The sequence below is a fragment of the Drosophila sechellia genome, chromosome 3L (genome assembly GCF_004382195.2).
Source record: "Drosophila sechellia strain sech25 chromosome 3L, ASM438219v1, whole genome shotgun sequence".
NCBI classification, from domain to species: Eukaryota; Metazoa; Arthropoda; class Insecta; order Diptera; family Drosophilidae; genus Drosophila; species Drosophila sechellia.
The window spans coordinates 25,408,282-25,433,722 of NC_045951.1; the positions used below are offsets into that span (position 1 = coordinate 25,408,282).

General features: G+C 39.0%; 1 protein-coding gene across 2 annotated transcripts; it reads right to left on the reverse strand.

Annotated features, from left to right (window-relative positions):
• Nucleotides 1-15,956: 15,956 nt before the first annotated feature.
• Nucleotides 15,957-25,201, reverse strand: LOC6620477. Of its 2 annotated transcripts, XM_032718686.1 has the most exons (5): nt 25,037-25,198; nt 23,478-23,847; nt 23,250-23,422; nt 16,278-17,352; nt 15,957-16,220 (listed from the first exon to the last, which is right to left on the reverse strand). In XM_032718686.1, exons 2-4 carry the CDS (start codon nt 23,840-23,842, stop codon nt 17,345-17,347), a joined length of 546 nt encoding a protein of 181 aa, XP_032574577.1. In that variant the 5' UTR covers nt 23,843-23,847; nt 25,037-25,198; the 3' UTR covers nt 15,957-16,220; nt 16,278-17,344. The 2 variants fall into 2 exon arrangements, with proteins under 2 accessions (XP_032574577.1, XP_032574576.1); XM_032718685.1 differs by lacking the exons at nt 15,957-16,220; nt 16,278-17,352 and having other exon boundaries at nt 22,793-23,422; nt 25,037-25,201.
• Between the last annotated feature and the right edge of the window lie 240 nt (nt 25,202-25,441).

Sequence of the window (25,441 nt, forward strand, 5' to 3'; positions counted from 1 at the left end):
TAACAGGTCAACACGTTGAGCTTTATAAAAATGCGGGTCGGCGAGCTGCAGGTTTTCTGGAATCTTCCAGTCCCCAATGTCCACATTAAAACTTGGCTGGCGATCCGTGATATTGGGAGCGATAACTGCTGTTATGCTCGTTGAGAAATCCGAAGCGACAGACCGAATCGCAATTTCTACCGAGAATCCATCAGTCGCGAAATTGGAATCCCCGATTCCAGTGACGGAGCCGGACGACCTCGACCTTTTGAGTTGCAGTTGATTTGCAAACCGAGAGGTGACCAAGTGCAGTTGAGAGCCAGAATGTAACAAGGCCCTGCAGGGAACGAACAGTCCCGACCGATTCTGCACTAGAACGGTTGCAGTGGCTAGCAGCACAAGGTCACTACCGAGATCCTGGGCAATTAGAGTAGAAGAAGTCGAAAGCGGGTCAGAAGGCTCAGTGTGGGAGCTTGAAGACACCGGAACATGTGGCTGCGAGGAAGGCGGACCATCCAGATGGAGCAGCGTATGATGCCTGATTCCACAGGTGCGGCAGCGGCTCGAGCTGCATTGCCGTAACTGATGACCTGCCTTTAGGCAATTTAGGCAAAGTGCTAGTCTCTTTGCCTCGCGCAGCCGATCTACTGGCGCTAAGTCTCTAAATTGCGGGCAATAATATATGGCATGCTCTGCACTATGGCAAAGCATGCAACCAAGAGAATTTTGGGTGGTAGCAACTAGCGTCGAACGATTTCTGCCCACCTGAACGCCTGGCGCATAGGTTGCCATGGCGCAATCCACGGCCTCCAAAGTCCTACATCGCTGTTCCAGGAATGCAGCCATCGATTCCCACGACGGAATAAGGTTGGCAAAGACCGGATCCTCCAAGCGCTCCTCCCACTTAGCTTGGCTCGCCGCATCCAGCTTTTGCAGCAGCACTTGAACTATGATGCAGCCAGCGATTTGCTCAGTGGTGCCCAAACCCTTCAACGCACGAATGTGAGCGTTAAATTTGTCCGACAATTCCCGAAGCGATGCCACTGAACCATTCCGTACTACCCTTAAACCCAGAATCTCGGTGATGTGCGCCTGAAAAACGAGACGCCGATTATCAAACCTTTTTTGAAGCAACTCTAAAGCCGCTTCGTAATTGCTGTTTGAAATCTCCAATGATCGGATAGTTTCCAGCGCTGAATCCCTCAAACATGACCGCAGATGTTGAAATTTCTCAATGTTGGAGAGGTCCGGATGGCTGTCGGTTATGCTCGTGAACATGGAGTAAAAATCAGCCCAGTTTGCGTAGCCTCCGCCAAACGTTGGCAGCTGCACAGGCGGCAACGGCATCGGCCTCGGCCGCGGCTGCGTTTGAGGACCACTACACTGGTGGGGCACAACAACTTCCGCAAGCGTTGAGTGCGGCGCGAAATGCACATTGCGTTTGGCTATTTCCGCGCGCACACTAGCCTTGAATTCAACGATGAATTCATCGAAAGACTCGCTCATTTCACTGCCAATTTCGTCGAAGTCCAATTCCTCCAGTTCTGTATGCAGAACATTAAAGGCACTTTGCAGCTCATCAATCTGCTCCAGCCTCACCGTAAGAGTGGGTTCTTCGTATTCCCTTAGCGTCTCATTAGACAGCGACGTTTGTAGCCTCTGCAACCTGCTGAACAGCGCATTGGCTTTGCGCTTTAAAAAGGTCACCCTGTTTTTTTCACCTTCAGCGGGCATAGCAACAAATCGCCTTTGATTCGGTTCAGCGGGAAGATGAGCACAAAATAGATGCCGAAAATGCAAGCGAGGTCAATGCACGCAACGATATATGTAGCAATGTATGTATATATGCAATGCTAGCTCGCTTAAACACAGCCACTATCACCGAAATCTCCACTCACTTGTCCAACCGATTGCGATTTAATGTATTTATATTTATTTATAAACGGGATAAGTGCATTAATTAATGCATGCAAATTAACACTATCACGTCGGGGTCACCAAATGTTTAGCTATTGAGCTTTTTCAATAGCTGTTGCGAATAATAAAAAACCGAAGAAAGTTTGTTTTTATTACGACAATTTTTTATTTTGCGAATTGTTATTCTTTTACGATAGCGATAATTGCGTAAGTTTGGTCTTTTCCGAAACACGAAGAATTGGCAACTGGCGGGCAGACAGCCGAAATGCAGCGCCCAAGCTTAACGTAGGTAGCTAACAACAACAAACAAGGAATGAGCGCCGTACAGATAAATGCGCGCGAGAGCAGCGGTTTGCACTATGGGCATCGCAACTGCTTATTTAATATTAAAGAATATGAGATATCATGCGGCTGCATGACCCAACAGTGAGTTTCAGCTAAAATTTTCGATTTCTTTTTTTCTAATAAAATAGTCGATGAGTCAAGTCGTGGAAAGTTCGTGTCGGAAAAAAATCATAACCTGCGGACGTGAGACTTTTTTTGTGCCTGGAAATATTATTAGAGTGAGTTTTCCTCCACACATTATCAGTGCGCGTATTAAGTTTTGCGTGTGTTTTTCAGGCAGAAATTTAAGCCGGAAATATCTTCGCTTGGCGTAGCCATCCCGCAGCAGCATCACCACACCACAGCCACAGGTTAGTGAATATCGGAGGAAAAGTGATCTGTTAGTTGACGCGAAGGCCTTAACTTCTTAGGCGGGCAGAAAGAGAGAAAATAACTTAGTCAGGCCCTCTAGTGGAGCGCCCTTTCCATCGAGTGGCAAAAGAGGAGAAGCAGCAGCAGCGGGACCGCAACCGGCGATAAGCCGGGACCCTAAGATGCTTATTTAAGTTAATTGCCAAAAAATGCAATAACTAAAGAGTACCCCAAAGTGAGGTTAAAGGCGCGGGGAAAATTTAGCGGGATGAAGCGAACATCTAAAAATCTAAATTAGTTGTCAAAATGCTAGATGAGCCTGTCTGACCTAACCTACATCGAAAAATTTTTTAATTCCCGAACCGCCATTTTGAACTGAGAGAAATGAAGTTGAATTTTTAAATGATGTATTACAAGTTTTCACAATAAGCTATAAAAAAAATGTTTACTCGAGGAGGAGTCTTAGTTTATATCACTTATGTATTTTTTAATTGTATTTAAATTGAATTTGGAAAAGTTTGTTTGCAGTCGTTTAAATCGAAATTTGAGTGACAGTATCCGAGCGTTCATTCATTCTCAAAGTATTCGTGGAAAATACCACGCTTTCATTTCAGCTCATCTGCGCCGGGAGATCGATCTTTCGCCGAGGAGTGAACATTTTTGTGAGTTTTATTTACAATAATTTTTATTGGAAGTATCCCAAGAAATACACTGAAAAAAATTACGGGAGGTCATCATTTTGATGGCGAACAAAATTTCAGTTTTTATTACACACCAAAAAAAATCATGGAAGCTAAACAGTAAAAGTAAATAAAATTGGGAATTTTTTTTATTTATTGTTGAACTTCGCTTTCCATTTGTTTTAAAAGAAAAGAAAGAATTTGAATGAACACACTGCGAATAAATTATTTGTTCCTAATGAAGTGGCGGAAATAGCCGATTGAATATATAATAATATATATTTAATTATAATATAATAAAAATATAATATAGTAATATATCTACACCCACAACTCCCCAACCACAACCACAATCCACGTCCCCTAAACATTCGATCACTTTGCGAGCCAACTGAAATAACAAAAACTTCCGCCCACACAATCGTCTCAGGATTCTCAAATTACTCCTATTTTTCGGAAGCTCCTCTCTTAACGGGAGAATAGACACCTCTCTTTTCGGGAGAATAGACGTTGATAACTTTATTCTCTTAAACTTCGCCCTTAAGGTATCCCAATTTGCCTATATAAACCCATACAGTAGTTCAGTTCTGAGTAAGTTATCAATCGCGATAATACTGCTAAGCCCACTTCAACTTCGATGGTGCCAAAGGCTCTAGTTCTTCCTTTATTGGAAATAATAATATAATAAATATTATTAAATACATAAAAAACCTAACTGTGTTCTTTTTTTATTAAACTCTCGGTCTGAATTCGTAAATTTCGCAGTCCGTAGGATAAATAGGAAAAATTGTGAGAGTTGTTTACAAATATCAATCTAGTGACAAAAGATCCTTGTACGACCAAGCGGATCTTGAACCATGATAATTGAACCACGCGAATCGGCGCTAAAGTGAACATAATATCGTAATACAATTAACTGTATTTATCCGCAAAAGAACTACGTATAATCGGTGGTTGACACACAATAGTGAAACCTACTGCATACGGTTAATAAAAGTGTAAATACAAAAATAAAAATAAAAATAAAATCATCAACCATGGCAACCGAGCAAGTCAAACTGTTATCGGAATCCCATCTGAATCAAGCCTTAAGCCAAATTAGGCAAATACTAACATTCAGCGGTAATACCCAAGAACTCAGTGACTTTATCCGAAGGATCGAGTTCATACTTCAGCTCTATCCATCAACGGAAACCAGGCAAAGGCATGTATTCTTCAGCGCAATTGAGATGCAACTTGCAAGAGATGCTCAACGAGTATCCCAGCTATCCGGAGCAACAACCTGGCCAACCCTAATGAATGCGCTCATCAGCGAATATAAAACCCAAACACCGTCGTCTTTACAACACAGCCTTCTGCGGAAGTATCCGTAAATTCGTCGAAGAATTAGAAATAAAATCATTCACGATATCGAATAAACTTATGCTTGAAAATGATATCAATAAGACCGTATTATACACAAATGCATTAAATAATACAATAAAAGATGTAATCATGAGAAAATTGCCCGATAGGTTATTTATTACTTTTGCTAGATTTGAGCACAACAAGAAGGTGTATACGAAATAACTTTCAATGACAGAACGAGACCCCAAATCCAATCCTAACTCAATCCAACCCCAAACCTCTAAGAATAAGGGCAACTATCAAAATTTCGTGAACAAGACTATGCATTATACAATTAAGTCAAATCCAAGCACTACTACGAGACCCTGCGAACCAAATCCAAAGTTTGCAAGAGAACTCACACAAAAATTAAATACACGGTAGAGTCCAGAATCTATTAGATTTTCAACAAAGAAGTAATAGTGCCTCAGACCCTCCCGTTAAACGACAGAGAGAAAGTGATATTGCCCAATACAGAATGGATACAGGATGCGATAATTTTCTTCAACCAGCCTCGGAATCAGAAAGCGATTCAGGGGAGGAGGAAACGCATTCTTTAAAATTACAATGAATAATATTACTCTCAAATGTTTAGTAGACACTGGTTCGTCAATTAATATTATGAAACAAAATTTCTTTAATTTCCAAATCAAACCTTCTAAAGTAAAAGTCCACACTATTAATGACATTATAACGTTGAACCAAAGCGTTTCATTGCAGTCAAGCAAACTTTGTCCTATTGAAGAAACATTCTATATTCACAACTTTTCAGAAAAATATGACTTACTATTAGGCAGAAGCTTTTTAGAACCAACTAACTATAAATGGCTACACATTTAAAATGTGGTACGACCACATCCAAACAGATGAGTCCAAGGCTAACAATGAGTGCCCCAGGTCATCTTACCCAGAGGAAACCCCTCTACACACACCAAAAAAGGAGAAAACCCTCCTGAAAATTAAGCGGAAACCCCACTTAAAATCAGATGAGTCAAAGGTTACCAATGAGTGCCCCAAATCATCTAATTCTGAGGAAACATACGCAGTAAAAGGTGAAAAACCTCCAGAAAATTAAGAGGAAAACCCACTTAGAACCAGATGAGTCAAAGGTCTCCAATGAGTGCCCCAGATCGTCTAACTCAGAAGAGTCCAAGACTACCCATGAGTGTCCCAAGACTTTTAAATCTGAGGAAAACCCTCTTATCACCCCATACATAGAAGAAGCCTTTCTAGTAACATCCTCTAACTACGACTTAGATGACGAGTTAAGAAAATCGAACGTATTCAAATTAGAACATCTAAATACAGAAGAAAGGCAACTTTCCCACGTTTTGCTTGAATACCGTGATATTCAGTACAAAGAAGGTGAAACTTTGGCCTTCACAAACATGCCATTCATACAAAACACGAAGACCCTATCTATAAAAAACCATATAAATATCCCCAAGCGTTTGATCAAGAAGTCAACAGGCAAATCAAAGAAATGATAGAACAAAACATAATTAGGAAATCTAAATCCCCCTATTGTTCTCCCATTTGGATTGTGCCAAAGAGAAGTGATGCTTCTGGCAAACCAAAATTTCGATTAGTCATAGACTATCTCAATGAAATAACCATTGACGACAAATTCCCTATTCCAGTAATGGACGAAATATTAGAGAAGCTTGGACGCTCTCAATACCTCACAACCATTGATCTAACTAAAGGTTTCCATCAAATTCAAATGGACCAGCAATCAATATCCAAAACAGCATTTTCAACAAAACATGTACATTACGAATATACTCGTATGACTTTTGGTATAAAAAATGCACCACCAACATTTCAACGCTGCATGAGCAATCTTCTAGAAGACTTAATTTAATTTGTTTAGTTTATTTAGATGATATAATCATTTATTCCACTTCATTGGAAGAACACAATCTAAAATTGGAAGTTGATTAATGTGAATTTCTGAATAAAGAAACAGAATTTCTCGGTCACATTATCACAACAGACGCTATAAAACCAAACCCTAACAATTATTAATTTTCCTATTCCTAAAACCACATTCCTTGGACTCTGCGGATTCTACCGTAAGTTCATTCCCAATTTTGCAAAAATAGCAAAACCTATGACGTCCAAATTAAAAAAAGGAGCAGTAATTGACACAAAAGATAATGATTACTTTTCCGCCTTCGAGAAACTAAAAGTACTCATCAAGTCTGATCCAATCCTAATATACCCCAACTTCGAAAAGAAATTATCGCTGACAACAGACGCAAGTAATATAGCCATAGGTACTGTATTATCCCAAGAGCATAAACCACCCTGCTATGCAAGCAGAACTTTAAACGAACACGAACTTAACTATTCGGCAATATAAAAAGAACTATTAGCTATAGTATGGGAAACAAAATATTTCAGGACCTACCTATTCGGTAGAAAGTTCGACAGATTAAGCGATCATAGGCCACTTGTACGGCTAAGTAACATAAAAGATCCCAATATGAAATTACAGAGATGGAAGATAAAACTTAACGAATACGATTATAATATTCAATATCTACCCGGTAAAGAAAATCATGTAGCTGACGCTCTATCTAGAGTTGAAATTCAGGAAAACTTCCTAGGAGAAGATGACCCAGCTTCCCTTTCCACAGCAGTTACTGTGCATTGTGCACAAGAAGACAACCAAAATGACATTTCAATAACAGAAAGACCTCTTAATTATTACAACAGACAATTCGAATTCATAAAAGACAATTTTGACGACATCCAAATAATAAAATATTTCCATAAAACCAGAATTAAAATCAGTTATAAAGAAATGACTGATACCCTTCAAAAGATATCATTAAAGAATACTTCTGGACTAAGAAAAGTGTTATTTACTTTCCTGATGAGATCGACTTTCAAATATTTCAAAATGCGTATAGTCAAATCATAAGTCCCGACAGTTTCACTAAAACTATGAAAACTAGTAGTAAACTAATAGACATTCAAACATACGCCCAATTTAAGAAATCATTCTCAAAACGCATAAAGAATTAATATACCCTGGTATAGAAAAACTCACACTTCAGTTCAAAGAACTTTACTATTACCCTGATTATCAAAAACTTATCCATAACATCATAAACGAATGGGAAATCTGTAACATCGCTAAAACTGAACATAGAAATACAAAATTAACCCTTGAAACAACCCCAGAAACCTTTACTCCCAGAGAAAAGTATGTCATGGACACCATATTTAATTAGTAAACAATAAACAATTCCTATCATGTATTGACATTTATTCTAAATACGCCTTCCTGATAGAGGTAAACAGTAGAGATTGGCTTGAAACTAAAAGAGATATTTTACGCATATTCAACGATATGGGTAAACCCATAGAAATAAAAGCCGACAAAGACTCCGCCTTCATGTGCATTGCACTTAAACTTAAAACCGTTAATGAAAAATTAATAATATTTAATTTTTTATTTTTTTTAATTTTTAATTTTAAAATTTAAAAAAATACTTTACATTGACAATCACAAAACAAAACGCAACACAACTGGTCGAACCCCATCAGATATCTTCATTTTTGCAGGAACCCCTACCTATAACACTCAAAAAATAAAATAAGCAAAATTGACAAACTCAATGAAAATAGACACGATTTTAACATAGACACAAACTTCAAAGAATCCCCTCTAGTTAGATCAAAAACGACTAACCCATTCAAAAAGACAAGAAATTTAAGACAAATAGATGATAAACATTTCGAAGAAACAAATAGAGGTAGAAAGATACACTATAAATCTAAGTGAAAAAAAAGAAAATTTATAAAAGTAAATATAATAACGATAATTCCAGGCCTACTCCCGAGCATGATATTCATGTTATGCCTCCTATCGACAATCAACACACAATACCTAAAAGTAACCCCTATCCAGTCCAAAAACGGCGACCTAATCTTTCAATCCGGATCAATAGATTTACCGACAAACCACGAAAATCATTACTTATCTATTAACTTAACTAAAACAGAAACTACTTATGAAGAACTTATTAAACAAACTCAACATTTTAATACCTCACCACAAATACAGTATCAGTATCAAGAAAAACTTAAAAGAGAAATGAACGCTATACGAATTGTAAAACGTAGCAAACGCGGTCTTGGTAACTTTATGGGAACAATTTACAAATACTTATACGGTACTTTATATAAAGAACTAACACTAAAAATAATGTACAAATAAGCGAACTTAACCACGTAATAGAAGTCATTAACCAAGGAATCGAATTGACTAATCATTTAAATAATAACTTTAAAGGAGAAAAAATTGTAAATTTAATAATTTTCAACTTACAACAATTCACTGAATACATTGAAGACATAGAGCTTGGTTTGCAACTGACACGCTTAGGTATCTTTAATCCAAAACTTCTAAAACACTGTTCATTAATCCACGTCAATTATGAAAAACTTCGAAATATTAAAACTTCAGCTTGGCTTAAATCTGATACGAACGAAATTCTGATAATATCCCACATTCCACGAGAAATAACCAAGTCACCCGTTTTTTAAATAATCCGGAAAAAGTAACATACAAACCGAAACAATACATGACTAATATTTTTCACACAATAATCAAACATACACGGCAAGTTCTCAAAGCTTAGTTGTAAATAAATGTATAATTGGTATACTAAACCAGGTACCAACACAATGTAGATACAGTAAAACACATTCTGATTTTGAAATAAAATATGTAGAACCTAATATAATCACAACTTGGAACCTTTCCAAGACTATCCTAAACCAAAACTGTATCAATAGAGAAACTATAATAGAAGGCAATAATATGATAAAAGCATTTAATTGTTCTGTCAAATTAGAAGAAATATTAATTACCAACACAATGTTAGACTATAATCAAACTATCTATTTTAACAATAATGTAACTAAACATGAACCACTCGAATACATTCAGACAAAGGAAATAATCGAGCAACTCAATCAGACGAATAATATCTTTCAATAAAAAAAAACCCTCCAATACCCCTGTATTGTACACTAATCTAAACGCCCCTGGAAGGGCTTTTTTCTTAAGTATGGGGAAGTAACATATCTACACCCACAACTTCCCAACTATAACCACACACACTATTGTAAACAATGACTCACACACATTAATGTCAAAGATCGAGAGACCTTCGATTATGCTTAGCTGTCATTTACGCACAGCAAAGTGTAAAGTCCGAAGTCCAAAGTCTAGACTCTGGGCCGAGCCAACGTCCACGTCCCCTAAACATTCGATCACTTGGCGAGCCAACTGAAATAACAAAAACTTCCGCCCACACAATCGTCTCAGGATTCTCAAATTACTCCTATTTTTCGGAAGCTCCTCTCTTAACGGGAGAATAGACACCTCTCTTTTCGGGAGAATAGACGTTGATAACTTTATTCTCTTAAACTTCGCCCTTAAGGTATCCCAATTTGCCTATATAAACCCATACAGTAGTTCAGTTCTGAGTAAGTTATCAATCGCGATAATACTGCTAAGCCCACTTCAACTTCGATGGTGCCAAAGGCTCTAGTTCTTCCTTTATTGGAAATAACAATATAATAAATATTATTAAATACATAAAAACCTAACTGTTGGGTCATGCAGCCGCCAAAACTGTGCAGTAGACTAATTTCATACTTGTTAATATTTAAGCCAAATTATCAGTAGCATGCCCATAGTGCAAACCGCTGCTCTCGCGCGCATTTATCTGTACGGCGCTCATTCCTTTGTTGTTGTTAGCTACCTACGCTAAGCTTGGGCGCTGCATTTCGGCTGCCTGCCCGCCAATTGCCTTTTCGTCGTGCTTCGGAAGAGACCAAACTTACCTACTTATTGTCGCTATCGTAAATTATCGCTATTTCACAAAATAAAACTGTCGTACTAAAACAAACGTTCTTCGGTTTTTTTTTATTATTCGCAACAGCTATTGAAAAAGCTCAATAGCTCAACATTTGGTGACCCCGACGTGATCGTGTTAAGTTGCTTGCAGTAATGAATATATATACATTAAAGCGCAATCGGTTGGACAAGTGAGTGGAGATTTCGGTGTGTTTAAGCGAGCTAGCATTGCGTACATACAAACATTGCTACACATATCGTTGCGTGCATTGACCCCGCTTGCATTTTCGGCATCTATTTTGTGCTCATCTTCCCGCTGAACCGAATCAAAGGCGATTTGTTGCGATGCCCGCTGAAGGTGAAAAAAACAGGGTGACCTTTTTGAAGCGCAAAGCCAATGCGCTGTTCAGCAGGTTGCAGAGGCTACAAACGTCGCTGTCTAATGAGACGCTAAGCGGATACGACGAATCCACTCTTACGGTGAGGCTGGAGCAGATTGATGAGCTGCAAAGTGCCTTCAATGTTCTGCATACAGAACTGGAGGAATTGGACTTCAACGAAATTGGCAGTGAAATGAGCGAGTCTTTCTATGAATTCATCGTTGAAGTCAAGGCTAGTTTGCGCGCGGAAATAGCCAAACGCAATGTGCATTTCGCGCCGCACTCAACGCTTGCGGAAGGTATTGTGCCCCACCAGTGTAGTGGTCCTCAAACGCAGCCGCGTCCGAGGCCGATGCCGTTGCCGCCTGTGCAGCTGCCAACGTTTGGCGGCGGCTACGCAAACTGGGCGGATTTTTACTCCGTGTTCACGAGCATAATCGACAGCCATCCGGACCTCTCCAACGTTGAGAAATTCCAACATCTGCTGTTGGTGCAGCGCGCGCATTTATGGGAGGACCTGCAGTCCCTAAAAACGCTGGGAAGAGTTTCCTCGTCTAGTCCCATATCATCGCTCTCGCCGTTCCTGGATCAATTTGGACTTCTTAGAGTTGGCGGTCGCCTCCGGAATTCGTCGTTGGACTTTGATGGCCGCCACCCGAATAACTGCCACATCTCGGCAGTTATTAACTCCAGACCTTTAGTTCCCATTTCAGAGAACCCTGGCGATCTAGATGTCCTCACTCCGGCGCATTTTCTCAATGGTGGTCCGCCTTCGTCGTTTAACGAGCCAGATATAACGGGCCTAAACTATAATCGGCTTGACTCTTGGCAGCGCATCTCCTTTCTTCAGCATATATTTTGGTCGCGATGGAAGGAAGAGTACTTGACGTTGCTCCAGCAGCGTTCCAAGTGGCGCACCCCAAAGCCTGGCGCAGCCGTGGACAACGTCGTTCTTGTTAAGGACGAGAATCTACCCCCAATGAGATGGCCTTTGGCGAGAGTCATGCAGTTGATTCCTGGCAGAGACGGCGTCGCTCGAGTTGCAGAATTGAGGACCGCGTCTAGAGTAATAAGACGGGCAGTGAACAAGCTGTGTCTGCTCCCCCTTGAGGACTCTGTTGGAACACAAGCTTCCAACGGGGGGAGGATGTTGGGTCATGCAGCCGCCAAAACTGTGCAGTAGACTAATTTCATACTTGTTAATATTTAAGCCAAATTATCAGTAGCATGCCCATAGTGCAAACCGCTGCTCTCGCGCGCATTTATCTGTACGGCGCTCATTCCTTTGTTGTTGTTAGCTACCTACGCTAAGCTTGGGCGCTGCATTTCGGCTGCCTGCCCGCCAATTGCCTTTTCGTCGTGCTTCGGAAGAGACCAAACTTACCTACTTATTGTCGCTATCGTAAATTATCGCTATTTCACAAAATAAAACTGTCGTACTAAAACAAACGTTCTTCGGTTTTTTTTATTATTCGCAACAGCTATTGAAAAAGCTCAATAGCTCAACACTAACTGTGTTCTTTTTTTTTATTAAACTCCCAGTCTGAATTCGTAAATATATAATCAATTGAAATATAATAATAATAATAATAATAATAAATAATAATAATAATAATAAATAAATGCTTTGTTATAATTAGCAACCTGTACCCTTTAACCCTTTAATTATACCTTTCTTGAATAACTTTATAAACTTGTTTTCTGAATTCGCAAAAAAAAACGACAAAAACAAAAAAAAATAAACAAAAACCCTCTGCCTTTTATTCCCTCGACTTACTTTAGTTCGTTTTTATTTGTACCAATTTACTTTCTTACCAAGTACCAAAGGGGCCACTAGAGTCATGCTTTTAAGGAAAGTGGTCATAGGTAGGGCAGGGCAATCCGCGAACACGATTCCACTGGTGTTTCGCAGGCTACAAATTCTCAAGCTTTTCTGTTCTAGAACTGCCCCCTTCCGAATATATTAATTTGCTTCCTCCGATTTTGTGTCCTAGCTCCTCTATTCTGTTGTTGTAAGCACACTCAATTCTTGATCTTATTCATTAATGTATGTAGCGAAAAGGTATATGTACAAGCAAGACCACCACACCCAACGCCATGAGCTAGATAGCCAAGATATCATCATCCGTTTCTTCGATTTTCTTAAGCACAGAAAATATTATTGACACACGCGTGCAACATTTTTCTGGTATTTATAGTTCTTGAAGGGCGAACAGACGAACAGAAAGTTAGATAAACTAACGGACATCCTGATCACACACTAAAGATTAAAACAGCTGTGCTCGCTCTCTATTGAGAGAGAGGAACACATCATAAAGGGGAATTCAAAATCTTTCCTTTTGCACACAGCAATGTATAAGAGTGATAAATAAAATAACTCAAATTTATGATGAGCTGCTGCTGGCTGCGGGCTGCTTCAGCTTCCTTCTACCTGATACCTAATATGTACTTTTCAACTAATCTACTATACCCTTTTGCTCTACAAGTAAAAAGTTTGAGTTTTAGCAAAACGCTAAGCAAAAGGCGCGAAAGAGATAGAGAGAGGCGTGCCTAGATGCCACCGCAGCACGTCTGTATAGATAACGAAAAATATTATTGCACACCTGAAGTATCCAATGTGGAAGTTCAATAAATTTAAGGTTTACTGGCGGCTACGACACCCGTCATAGTGATTTTCATACTTTTATGACTGAAGCATGTTTGAAATGATACCGTTAAAATAAATAAAAGTAAACACTGTGGTTCGAAAAGTAGATTCGAACAATACGCCACCTTTGGACGGTTTCTGCTTTTTGAAGCTAAATAAAACAGCCCGCTTGTATAAGTAAACGTTTCAATCAATGCTACTATTAAGCCAGCTTCTTGCAGTGGGGCTAGATGTTAGTTTCAAGAATTGGAAGAAGTAATAGAGGAGTATGGTGCAGTGGTCGGGCAACAAACAATTAATCGGATTGCTTTAAAAATTTTGTATCTGCCGATCATAGCAACATTTAAGGATTTGCTGCAATCGACAACTGATTAAGTCCTGATGAAGTCCTTTTGATCACTTCCCGAATGCTACGGGTCATGCCTTTTATGCAGGCAACTACCAGCGGATATTTTGCGCCTTGGAACAACTCTAACAGCTTATGATTATGATTACCTGACGGCTTTTGTGTTGAGAGCAGACATTATATATTGTTTTTTTTTTTGTATTCTTTAAAAAATCAAAGCTTATTTCGGGAAAAGTGAAAGTGTTTGGAATATATCTTAGTGGATCATTATTTTAATTTATTTTTAGAGAATGCTATAGTCGAGTTCCCCGACTATCACATATCCGTTAGTGTTCGAAATTTCATAATTTATCTGGGATATCGACAGATATTTAAAAAATTTTCAAAGGTGTGGACGTGACCGGTTTGGTCGTTTTGTAAGTGAAAGGAGGGGCGTGAATATGAATGAAAAATAAAACGATGGAAAATCTAAACAGTTTTCGAAAGTGTGGACGTGGCGGTTTTGGGCGGCTAAATGCGTTAGACTAGTCTTGGCAAAAAGTTTTTGGCAAACCGATAGAAACTTACAAGACTAATAAAATTATGAAAAAATATCCAGCAATTTTTTAAAAATGAAATTTACAAGACTAATATCAATTCGTGGCATTTTTTTTGCGGTTCTTTAAAGCCAGCTATTAAAAATCTTATTAGCTCAACAAGCTCTTAGAAAAGATTTTTTAGTTTTAGTAGTTTTGTTTCCAAGAGAGTGTAGCGCCTTCACTATTTGGGCAATATAGGCCTTTGGAAAGCAGGCGTAGAATGTTATGTTTTATGTGTTCTATGTGCTTACGTGCATCAACTCCAGAGCGAAAAAATATCCAGCAATTTTTTAAAAATGAAATTTACAAGACTAATATCAATTTGTGGCATTTTTTTTGCGGTTCTTTAAAGCCAGCTATTAAAAATCTTATTAGCTCAACAAGCTCTTAGAAAAGATTTTTTAGTTTTAGTAGTTTTGTTTCCAAGAGAGTGTAGCGCCTTCACTATTTGGGCAATATAGGCCTTTGGAAAGCAGGCGTAGAATGTTATGTTTTATGTGTTCTATGTGCTTACGTGCATCAACTCCAGAGCGATCTGCTTATTACTGAGAATTCGACAGATTTGCTGACCCTGAAGGCAGGTCATTTTTTTGTAAGACAAAGTAAAGCAAATAGCAGTGGTAAGCTCAGAAAGCTTGTGCATTCGGATCTTCGCCGACAACCCAAATCCAATAAGACCAAGGATGCTATGGTGGGCCGCACGATGTGTCGTCCGTTACTGTTCAAATTTCGTCCCAGTCATGGCCAAGTACTTATCTATCCTACTGCTGTCCGCGGCACTTGTTGGAGCTGCCAAGCCGACCAGTAGTTAATAAGGATATTGTGAAGCTGTCGCTGTGCCAGTATTTGGGAAAGTATGTGGTGGTACTCTTCTACCCACTTGACTTCACCCCAAGAAAGGGTTCGTTCGGCCCCATTGATTCTTTTAATTAAAAGGCTTTTTGTTCTAGTATGATATTTAAAACAATTAACTTACCCTTCGTATAAAATCGTAGATCGATCCTTTGAGTGCGTAAAATACAAAAATTATGAGGACACGTTGAATTTGGTTTTTTATAGTGCACAGCTTAACATAAAATAACAATTTGTAATAAATATTTACTTAATCACATGATATATATAACCATTCTTAACATAAACTAATTGTAAACTATTTTATTAATGTGTTTAAAAACGTGCAAAAATAATTACAACTTACAGGTATTTATACTGTGCTTGTTTCTATTACTAAATTTTTTACTTCATTATTTAATCTCTTATTTCGTGGAAGTGGACTGGGTCGGCTACCTAATTTATCATTGCCAGGGGTAAATACATCACATATAAAATTATTGTGTTGAAATGAATTCCAAAATAAATATTTTTAAGATTATTAACAAATTGTTGAATACAAAAGCTGTTGTGATTGTGGAACTTCAAACGTATAACAACAAGGCAAACTAATATTAGTATTAACAGCAGTAAAATGATGAAAATATACTTTAATTTGTCACTTTGTGTATTAACAGAATTATGTGTCGTGTTCGCAGGCATTCCATTATATTGTGTAGGTGGTGCGCTAATAGGACCTAGATATGGGTGCAAATATTCTGTAGTTAAGGCAATATCAGAGCACGAACGAAATTCTTCTTGTGGACCACATCCAATAGCTCCTATACCATTGCTACACATACCCCAATTATTGCCTGCAACATAACGCCATTGCAGAACACAGTGTTCACATGTAAAATCTGCAATGTTATTGAAGTAGTTAATTTGATTATATTAACAAATTTTTTAAGAATTACGTTTAAATATCTTGCTGTCGACTATAGCAGTCTCCTTTGTTATACCCGTTACTCGTGGAGTGAGAGGGTATACTAGATTCGTGTAAAAGTATGTAACAGGCAGAAGGAAGCGTATATATAATTGATCAGGATCAATAGTCCAGTCGATCTGACCATATCCTTCTGTTCGTCCGTCCGTATGAACGCCTTGATCTCACGAACTTTAAAGGCCAGAAGGTTTATATTAGGCACACAGATTCTAGAGACATTGACGCAGCGCAAGTTTGTTGATCCTGCCACGCCCACTCTAACGCCCACAAGCCGAACATCACTCGCTCCGCGAGTGCTCCGTGCGGGCTCCGGGCAATTACAAATGGAGTACGCGATCAGCAGTTTGGTTAGTGCGCGTGCAAACTACCGGGATATGACCTGCAATTCAAGAGTTTCACTCCGTGAGAACTGCTTGTGTTAACTTCTCCGCCTTTGAAGAGGTCGCGGTCCGGGGAACCCACTTGCTCCACATCACTGTTAGCTCCTGGCTTTGTGTGGCTCCTGGTCTTGAGGTGGTGGTAGCTCAACCAAATGGTGGAGCACAATAGAAAGGCAGCAAATAGGAAGCAGCAAGGCGAAGGAATTGCTGAGGAGGGACCCCAAGGTGAGCTTCTCTCTAAGAGTCCCGATGTGCTGAAGGTTCCTCAGACTTAGTTCGTGGAGAAGTGGAAGGCTTAACCTATTCTGATGAGTCGTGACATTTACAGAGGCGATGACCGACACAGCAGTCCCATTGAGGGCTACCTTTTCGGTGTATGTTACCAGGTAGGTACCCGACACTTTCTGGTCTTTCCCTTGGCTGTCGGTTATGGTCACGTTGGCATCATTCACAATGATAGTGCCGTGATCCACAATGGTCACCGAATCCAGGTGGCCGGGAAATGTAGAGCAGTGTCCAAAGTCCCCGGAAATTATCTGCTGAGCGCAAGTGCCATTCTGCAGGTCTTTGCAGAAAGTGGCGCCGACCGTCGTCTTGCAGTTCCCGATGTTGGTGTTCCGGGATCTGCATTTCGCCACCAGATTTCCGTCCTCGAAGTTCAAGAATCTTAGGGTTAGGAAATTTATTTAAAAAATGTAAAATTTCTGAATTTCTGAATTTTACTTCTAGTAGCTCTATAGGCTGTCAATAGGCTGTCTGTCTCTAAATTCGCCAATATCGGTTTCGTCTAAAATTGATGGACTTACAATGTTTAGTTTTGCTAGGGTTAAGCCCATAAGAATATTTTCTAAATCTGTAATGACAATTCTATTTTTAGCTAAAATATTTCTAGTAAGTGTGTTTCTTTATCTGTTTAAGTTTTAGAAATTTGGTTCATTGCTGTTGCAAGTTCATTCAATCGTGATATTGATATTTAATTCTGTTTGGCTTTCTTCTGTTCTTATTAACTGCTCTTGGTTGAATTTTATTTCTTCCCAATCGTTAAAGTCGGGGGTACCGGCAATGATCTTCAGTGCCGTTCCGATCAAATTTAAACTCCTAGCAGTCCTATGGTGGAATCTTAGAGTGGCTACTAATTTGCGAATGTGTGTCAAGTACGTCATAATTACTGGTGTCCGGTGGTCGTCTGTAAATGTCCTTGTCATTGTCTCTGTCTGGTCGGCGTAGTCCTCGTACGTTATTAGGTTTGACGAGTGTTGCAAGTATCCGTACGATTCCCAGATGACGATTTCATTGGCCTCTATTGGGATGTAGTCTGCGTTCGTATAGTCATTAAGTCGTACCGTAGCGTCTGTCTTAACAGCTATTAGTATAAGAATTGGAATGGGATACCGTAACCTAAAAAGATATAAAAAGATTAGAAACGGGGTCAGGACTCTTGCGAAGATGTTTATTGTAGATTGTCCTTGTGGACCACCCTCCCCTTTATTGGGACCGTGGTCCCCAGATCTGCCTCTGTGGTTTCTTCCGAACATAGTGGGGAAAGCTTGTTCCCTAGGCGTTTGTTGGTTTTTAAGAACACCTTTTCGCCAACTTGATAGTCCTTGTAGGTTCTACCTTTATTTACTCGGTCAAGGGTCGTTTTCTGTGCCTCTTTAATTTTTTTGCTGATTTTTCCTTCGAATCCCACAGACCTCGAGGGGATAATTTCTATCGGTTTTTCATTAGTAACTGAGTGAATTGAATTGTTGTACTAGTTGGTTGCCAACAGAATCAATTCGGTTGTGTCATTTAGGCCAGTTTCCAGCTTTAAGCATCTGGCTATTTCTGCCAGTGTACTGTGAAACCTTTCTACCTGACCGTTTGAGGTGCTGTTTAGAGGCGGGGCGTTGGAAATGGTGATATGAAAATGATTTAGTAACAATGGACGTAAGAAAAAGGGTTCCATCTGTTGTAAAGATGTCGATATGGAGGATGTCCCCCACATAGGAAGGTATAGGTGTTTCTGCTACCGCTTGTTTGGATGGATGACGTTTGTATTCAGCCATTGAGCAGGTCTTGCAGTTCAAAGTGGTTTCTGTTGCTAACCGTAGCATCTTAGGGAAAAAGTAGTCCCTCAAGATTTGCTTTACGTTTTCTTGTGCTGCTCGGTGAGCTCTGTTGTGCTCTATTATAACAATTTCTCTCTTTTTTTTTTTTTTTTTTTATTATTCGACTTACGGTAGGAAAATTAAAATCTAACGATACCACCTACTGTCCGTAGGTGGCATGCACGATTCATAAGCCCTATTGCAATTATGCCTACGTACTAAAACAAAAACCTCCGCGTGCTCTTCAGTCCTTGCTCGCTCACCGGGACTTCCAATCAAGGTATGACTTCGGTGAGCGGGATGTGAGGCCAGATCGCACTCCCTCCCTTCAGTGTAGTCCATGAGGGCTCCTCCTTGCTCATTTGTATCCGTTATGTCCTGCAAAAAGCTTTTCGCATGCTTGAAATTGGTGCTTGGGAACAATTTAACTAATCGGTGCTGGATAAATGCAAAGATCGGTAGGGAGCAATGTATTGCGTTAACTACTTCAGCATTTACCACGTCTTGTAATGCATTAAGAAGATTTTCTCGTTTAGAAATCCTTATTATGTGTCTCACCTTGCTTTTAAACAAGATGAATGTGTCTACAGAAAAACTGTTTCCTTCTTCGATTATTATTTGATTTCTGAAACAGTTTACCGGGTTGTCCGTTGTGTCAATAGTGTAAGTTAGCGACTGTTCGCTGTGTATTGTTGCTACATCTGACTGTTCGTCATTTAGAACGTTTATCTTTTGGCGAGACAGCGTGTCTGCAACAAGATTTTCTTTGCCTGGTTTGTAGACCAATTTGGCGCCGTGATCATCGATAATTCCCTTCCAGCGTTTTAGTTTCGCGTTATGGTTTTTATCCGAGACGGCAAAGGTAAGTGGTTGGTGATCGGTGAAGATCCGCAACCCTTTTACACCGTATAAGTAGTTTCGGAGGTTTTTCAGTGCCCAAACTATGGCGAGGAGCTCTCGCTCGTTGGTAGCATAATTTTTTTCACTATCTCTAAGGGCGCGTGATATCATTGTGATCGGGGGGCCGTCTTGAGATAGTACCGCTCCTACACCAAAACCTGACGCATCCGTTGTCAAATCAAATGGTCTCTTAAAGTCTGGGTATGAAAGCAGAACGTCTTCCGATGCCATAATTTCTCTCAACCTGTTGAACGTTTCTTGCTGTTCTTTGGTCATATCGATGTCGATTTTCCTTGACTGATATTTGCTTGCTTTTCCATTTTCTCCCTTTAGGATATTCGTTAAAGGCCATGCGATTGTCGCAAAGTCTTTTATAAAGCACCTATAGTAGCTTGCTAGTCCCAGAAATGATCTGAGTTCGAAAAGCGTTTTAGGTAAAGGGAATTCTTTTATGGCTTTGACCTTTTCAGGTGAGGTTCGTAGACCCCCTTGCGACACTATGAACCCCAAGTATTCAACGCTCTTTTTGAAGAACTTTGATTTCTCCTGGGATACTCTCATGCCTGCCTCCAAGAGTTTTCTTAAAACCCAATCCACGTCCTTAACGTGGTCTTCCTTTGTTTTGGAGAATATTATGACGTCATCGACGTACACGTAGCATATTTTTGAAATTCCATCTCTTAGGATATCGTCAATGGCCCTTTGGAAAATGCTTTTTAAGCCCAAATGGCAATCTACAGAATTCGTATTTGCCGTTATTTATTGAAAATTCTGTCTTTTCTCTATCCTTTTCCGCCAGCTCTATCTGATGAAAGCCTGACTTAAGGTCGAGAGTTGTACAAAATTTGGACTCCCCCATATTCGACAGTATTGTCGAAATTGTTGGGATAGGGTATTTATCGTCGGCTGTTCTCTGGTTTAGTTTCCTAAAATCGATAACTAGTCGTTTCTTTTTTACCCCATTTTGGTCTGTTCCCTTTTTATCTACAACCCAGGTCGGGTTGATGTAGGGAGATTCGGATGGCCTTATTACGCCGTCCGCTAGAAGTTGTTTAACCTCTGCATTGACGAATTCGGTCACACCCATGGGATGCGGGTATGATTTTGAGTATACCGGCTTCCCATCTGTTTTAGTATTTATATTGAATGGTAATGCCTCGTCTGGGTCAGCGAAGGCTTTGTGATTTTTAACTATCATTTTATCGAACGAGTTTTTAATAGCAAGAGGAACGTCTCCATCATCGATTTTAATGAAGTTAACGTTTTCCGCCCTAGCAAACTGGATCTTTTCAGTTCCGTTACTAGTATTTAGAACATTTCCGGTAAAATCAAGTTTCGCATTTACTTGTTTCGAAACCAATAATACCGTCAAAGTCTTTAAGATTGTTCAGAATAAAAAAGGGTGTCTTTACGTTAAACACCGAAACTATACATTTTTTATCGATTTTGGTAAAGCCATGAATTGACTTTACAGTAAAGGGTTTTTCCGCTGCCACGACGCCTTTCAGCCCCGGGAGTGGAGTAATATAATTTTTTGAGGTGCCTGTATCTAGTAATAGTTTTATTTCTCCTCCTGCCACCGTACGTGTAATGTAGGGGAGCAGGGTCTTTACCCTAAAAAATTGCAGGAGTTCTCTGCATCCAGCTCGTCCTGTATTTCTATGTCGCTTGCCTGGGCAACGGAGTCATAATCTTCTTCGTCGGTGTTTTGATTTTTTGCTGAGACCGTGCCGACCGCCCTCTTTGCCATGTTGTGGTTTGTTTGGACCGGGAGGAAGGGTCAACTTCCATTGGCTCTAGCGCCGGTTGGCTTTGGCCATTACCTGCACTGTTGTGTGGCCCTTGCTTAAAGGAACCGCTTTGATTGTTTGTTCCCTTTAGAGTTCTAACAAAATGGGGGTTCTTTTTAATCGCCCCCGAATTTTTGTTGGGTTCTCCGTATGACTGCGAACTTTTCCAACCTGCTTGTTTCTGGTTGTTTGGCCTATAGGCTCTTTCTTCGTTATGTCGTTACTTGACTCAGCTTCTTGAGCTAACGCCAATGCTGATGGCAAGTCCCGCGGTTGTGCCGGAAAAACGGCAATTTTTAATGATTTCTTTAAGCCAGATATGAACGCGTGTAAAGTCATCCCTGTGCTGTTCATTAAGGACGGCCGCTGCGGCTGCGTCGTGTGTCATTATTGTTTTGTTTGTAAGAAGCGTTAGCTTCCGTTCTATCTCATCATAGTATTTGAGTAGGGGTAACTCTCCCTGCCTTGACAAACTTAATTCTTGTTTTATTACGTGTGTCGGAGTTTTGTCCGCATACGTGAAGTCTAAGCGCGCTATTATGGCGTGAAAATTAAATACCGTGTTAAATGAGGCTAATAAAGCAGACGCTGGGCCTCTTACTTTATTTTTTAGGATTCCGACGGCCTGATAATGTCGGCTGCTACCTTCGTAAGGCGCAAATATTTTGTAGGCTGCAGTGGCGGCCTGTCTCCAGGAAACATAATTTTCCTTCTTACCGTCAAATTCTGGAACAGATTTGACCATATCAAGGGGCTCACTACACTCAATGTTTGGATTCAATTCGATTCCTTGGAATGTCTGGATTTTCGTTTTTTTATCTTTAAGTAAACTTAACTCCCCCAAAATTGTGGTTAGTTTTGCTTCGAATAGTTCTTCCTGCCTTTGAAGTGCGCAGGCTATGGCAGCCTCCATATTCGCAATTTGTTCCGCCTGCATTTCTGTTGCCCTACTGTTTGACGATATTTCAATTCTATTTATTTCTGGCACTTTTCTGTGTAAAAGTTCTAGGACTTCTTCGTCTGAGGAAATGTTCCCAGTATCCTATACATGAGACAGTTCTTTATGTAAAAAATTTTGCAGGTGTTATAGAACTAAATCAAGAGTTTGTAGAATATTAATTATAAGTATTTTTTGTATTTCTTAGCAAGAGTTAAATATCAAATTAATTTGTGGTTCGCTAAAATTTCAACTTCACAACTTGCTGGATATCATTTATTTGGTGTATTTTTATTTTTTATTTGGATTTTCTAGCACATGATAATGTATTTATTAAGTTTTAAGCTCAATATTTTTTATTTATTGGCGAACTTTTGGACAAATAGCCTACTCACATGTTAATAAATTAATTTTATTGTCGAGGTGTTTTGCCGACGGCTTTCTTTCGCCACCAGTACTGCTGCTGTCGTCGCTGCCGATGTCGCTTCTGCCTCTCTATTTGGTTGAGAATTTTCCGCTTGGTGAAAGTTGGGACTTGTGTTTTTTCCTTTCGATCTTTCCAATTTATGGAATTTTAATTTTGGTGATTTAAATTTTTTTTTTCTTTTTACTTCGGGCGATTGTTTTTTGTCCGCGAATTCCGTCTCGCGTGAGTCCCATTTCTTCGTTGGGCGACAATTATAAGTCGTTCGTTTATTTTAATTATATTTATTTACCACTCTCCCGTTAGGGCGAGGGTCACAATATTCTGGTATTTATAATTACATAAAAAAATACTTACACAGATTATAATTGCAGGTTTTTCTACCAAAGTAAGATTCTGATCTAGTGTTAAAATATATTCACCTGGTAACAGTGCCAAAATTTCATATATGCAACTTCCGTTCCGAGGATAAAATCGGTTATCTAGATCTGATTTATTTGGCTGAGAAGGAGATCCATTAAGAATTGACAATACATTTTTATCCAAGCATGACTGCTTAGCATTTGGATTTGGGCATATTCGAAACTCAAAATATCTGGAAATATAATTATGTATATACTGATTTTAAGCAACACAAAAAAATTAGTTACCCCATATGACTAGCTGTCAATTCTACACGAATCGTCATTTGAGATCCAGGCAAATAGCTTCGCACAATTAAGCCTTTTCGCCAGTGGCCACCATATTCGTGGGGTCGTGGTTCTGGAACATCCCACGCGTCTCCACATTCTCCACATTTACCGCCGTTTCTTTGCCATTGCCGGCTAAGCCCTCCGCAGTATAGTTCATGGTCATTATAGTCTGGTGGTGTTTGAAATCCAAAACGCCAAGCTGATGCTCTACTGGGTGGTTCGACCAGTCTGCCATGGCCACTACACGACATTACAAAAATTGAAGCAGCAAAAAAGAAGGCAATGTACCACTTCACTGCAAATACCATGTTCGTTCCCGGCATAAATGCTTTAAGTCGGGAATTCAAAATATTCATTTAAATATAAACAAAGCTGAATTATCATATAAATTTTTTTATAGTCCACGATTATTATCAAATATTAACGAGTTCATGATTAAGTAATATAATCATAATTATTAATAATTATTAATTAATAATTAATTATAATTATAGGTAATAATGGTAATATCTTATAGGTAGCTTCTAAAAAATTGCGTATTTAAATCTGCAGAAATAAATAAGATTTACGTTATGCCTATAAATGTAATGATCTTCTATACCTTTCGTAAAACAACAGTTTTTTTATGTTATGTTGGGTGCTTAGATTATGGATTCTGGAGAGTAAAATTACTCAAAGAATTTAAAATATAAAAGAATCTGTGGAAGTGGAAGTTTTTAAAGCTAATTATGTAGACTTATGGATATGTAACTCAAGCCGTTTCCAACTTCCTGGAAAAAGACATAACAATATAACTCATTAAAAGTAGGTATGCCTTCCGAGGAGAAGAGTTTTCATAGAGTACAGATTTGAATGGTGCTTAACAGACTTAGTCAAAGCTGATCTAGGAGGATAGAATAGCTTCGTCCGTTGTAAAATATTTAGTTTAATCACGAAGCCCGACAGTTGCCAATTTTATTTAACAAGTTCTATTTGGAGCTTTGCAATATTTAAGCTTTTATACTGTAAATGGGATACTTTTCTCAGGGATCCTCCGTAACTACTTTTGATTTGTGAATCACCAATAAAACTATTAAGTCAAAGCATTCTCTACGTGATCTACAACATAAACAAGAGAGAACGCTATAGTTCAGCTCCTCCACTATCAGATACTTCTGTCGAGGCTAGTGGGATTGCTAAAAAGAAATTAGACGCGCTAATTTAGTGATAAACTGCTAAACATATCTGAATTTTTAGAGAATTGAAAGCCGTTGCATTTTTAGCCGGTGTATTTTGAGTTAATCCTTTATTTGGGGTCTCTCATTACAGAATATGTCTTCACTTAATTCAAATTCAAACTAAGAGAGGTTTTCGTTTAACATCAGAATGCATCGTTTTTAACTTTTATCGTTCATCAACGTTCATCTCAAATTGGTAAAAGTTAATTATTGGTGGATTTTATATATATATTTGTTTATAATATTGTTTATTCTTTACTAGGTATTTTTTTCGCTAATTATCATTAAAGAATGACTTACGTGAAGATCGTTGTTAAGCTAAATAATGTTTGTTTGTATACTTCATGTCAACACGGTTCGTTAGGTTTAAACTAAAATTCGTGCTACTTTTTGTTATTTTCTATTCCATAAAATGGGATGAGCTTGAACTGGCTCTGCTCAATTGACGACTACGTGTATATTTATAAATTATTGTATATTTAACAGCTCTCACTTACTTGAGATGTACCTATACATACAGTATTAATAATAAGGCTCGTTTTAAAAGTCACTCAGATCTTAAAACATATGTCGACTCAATTTTGAGTTTCAAGTCACTTCAAGGAGCGGATTCCCTCTATTTCCCTTTTTATATACAATGTTTTTTCTTCTGCTATATATTTTATGGGAGACCAGTATTTAAAATTTGTTTTTAATTGTTCAAAA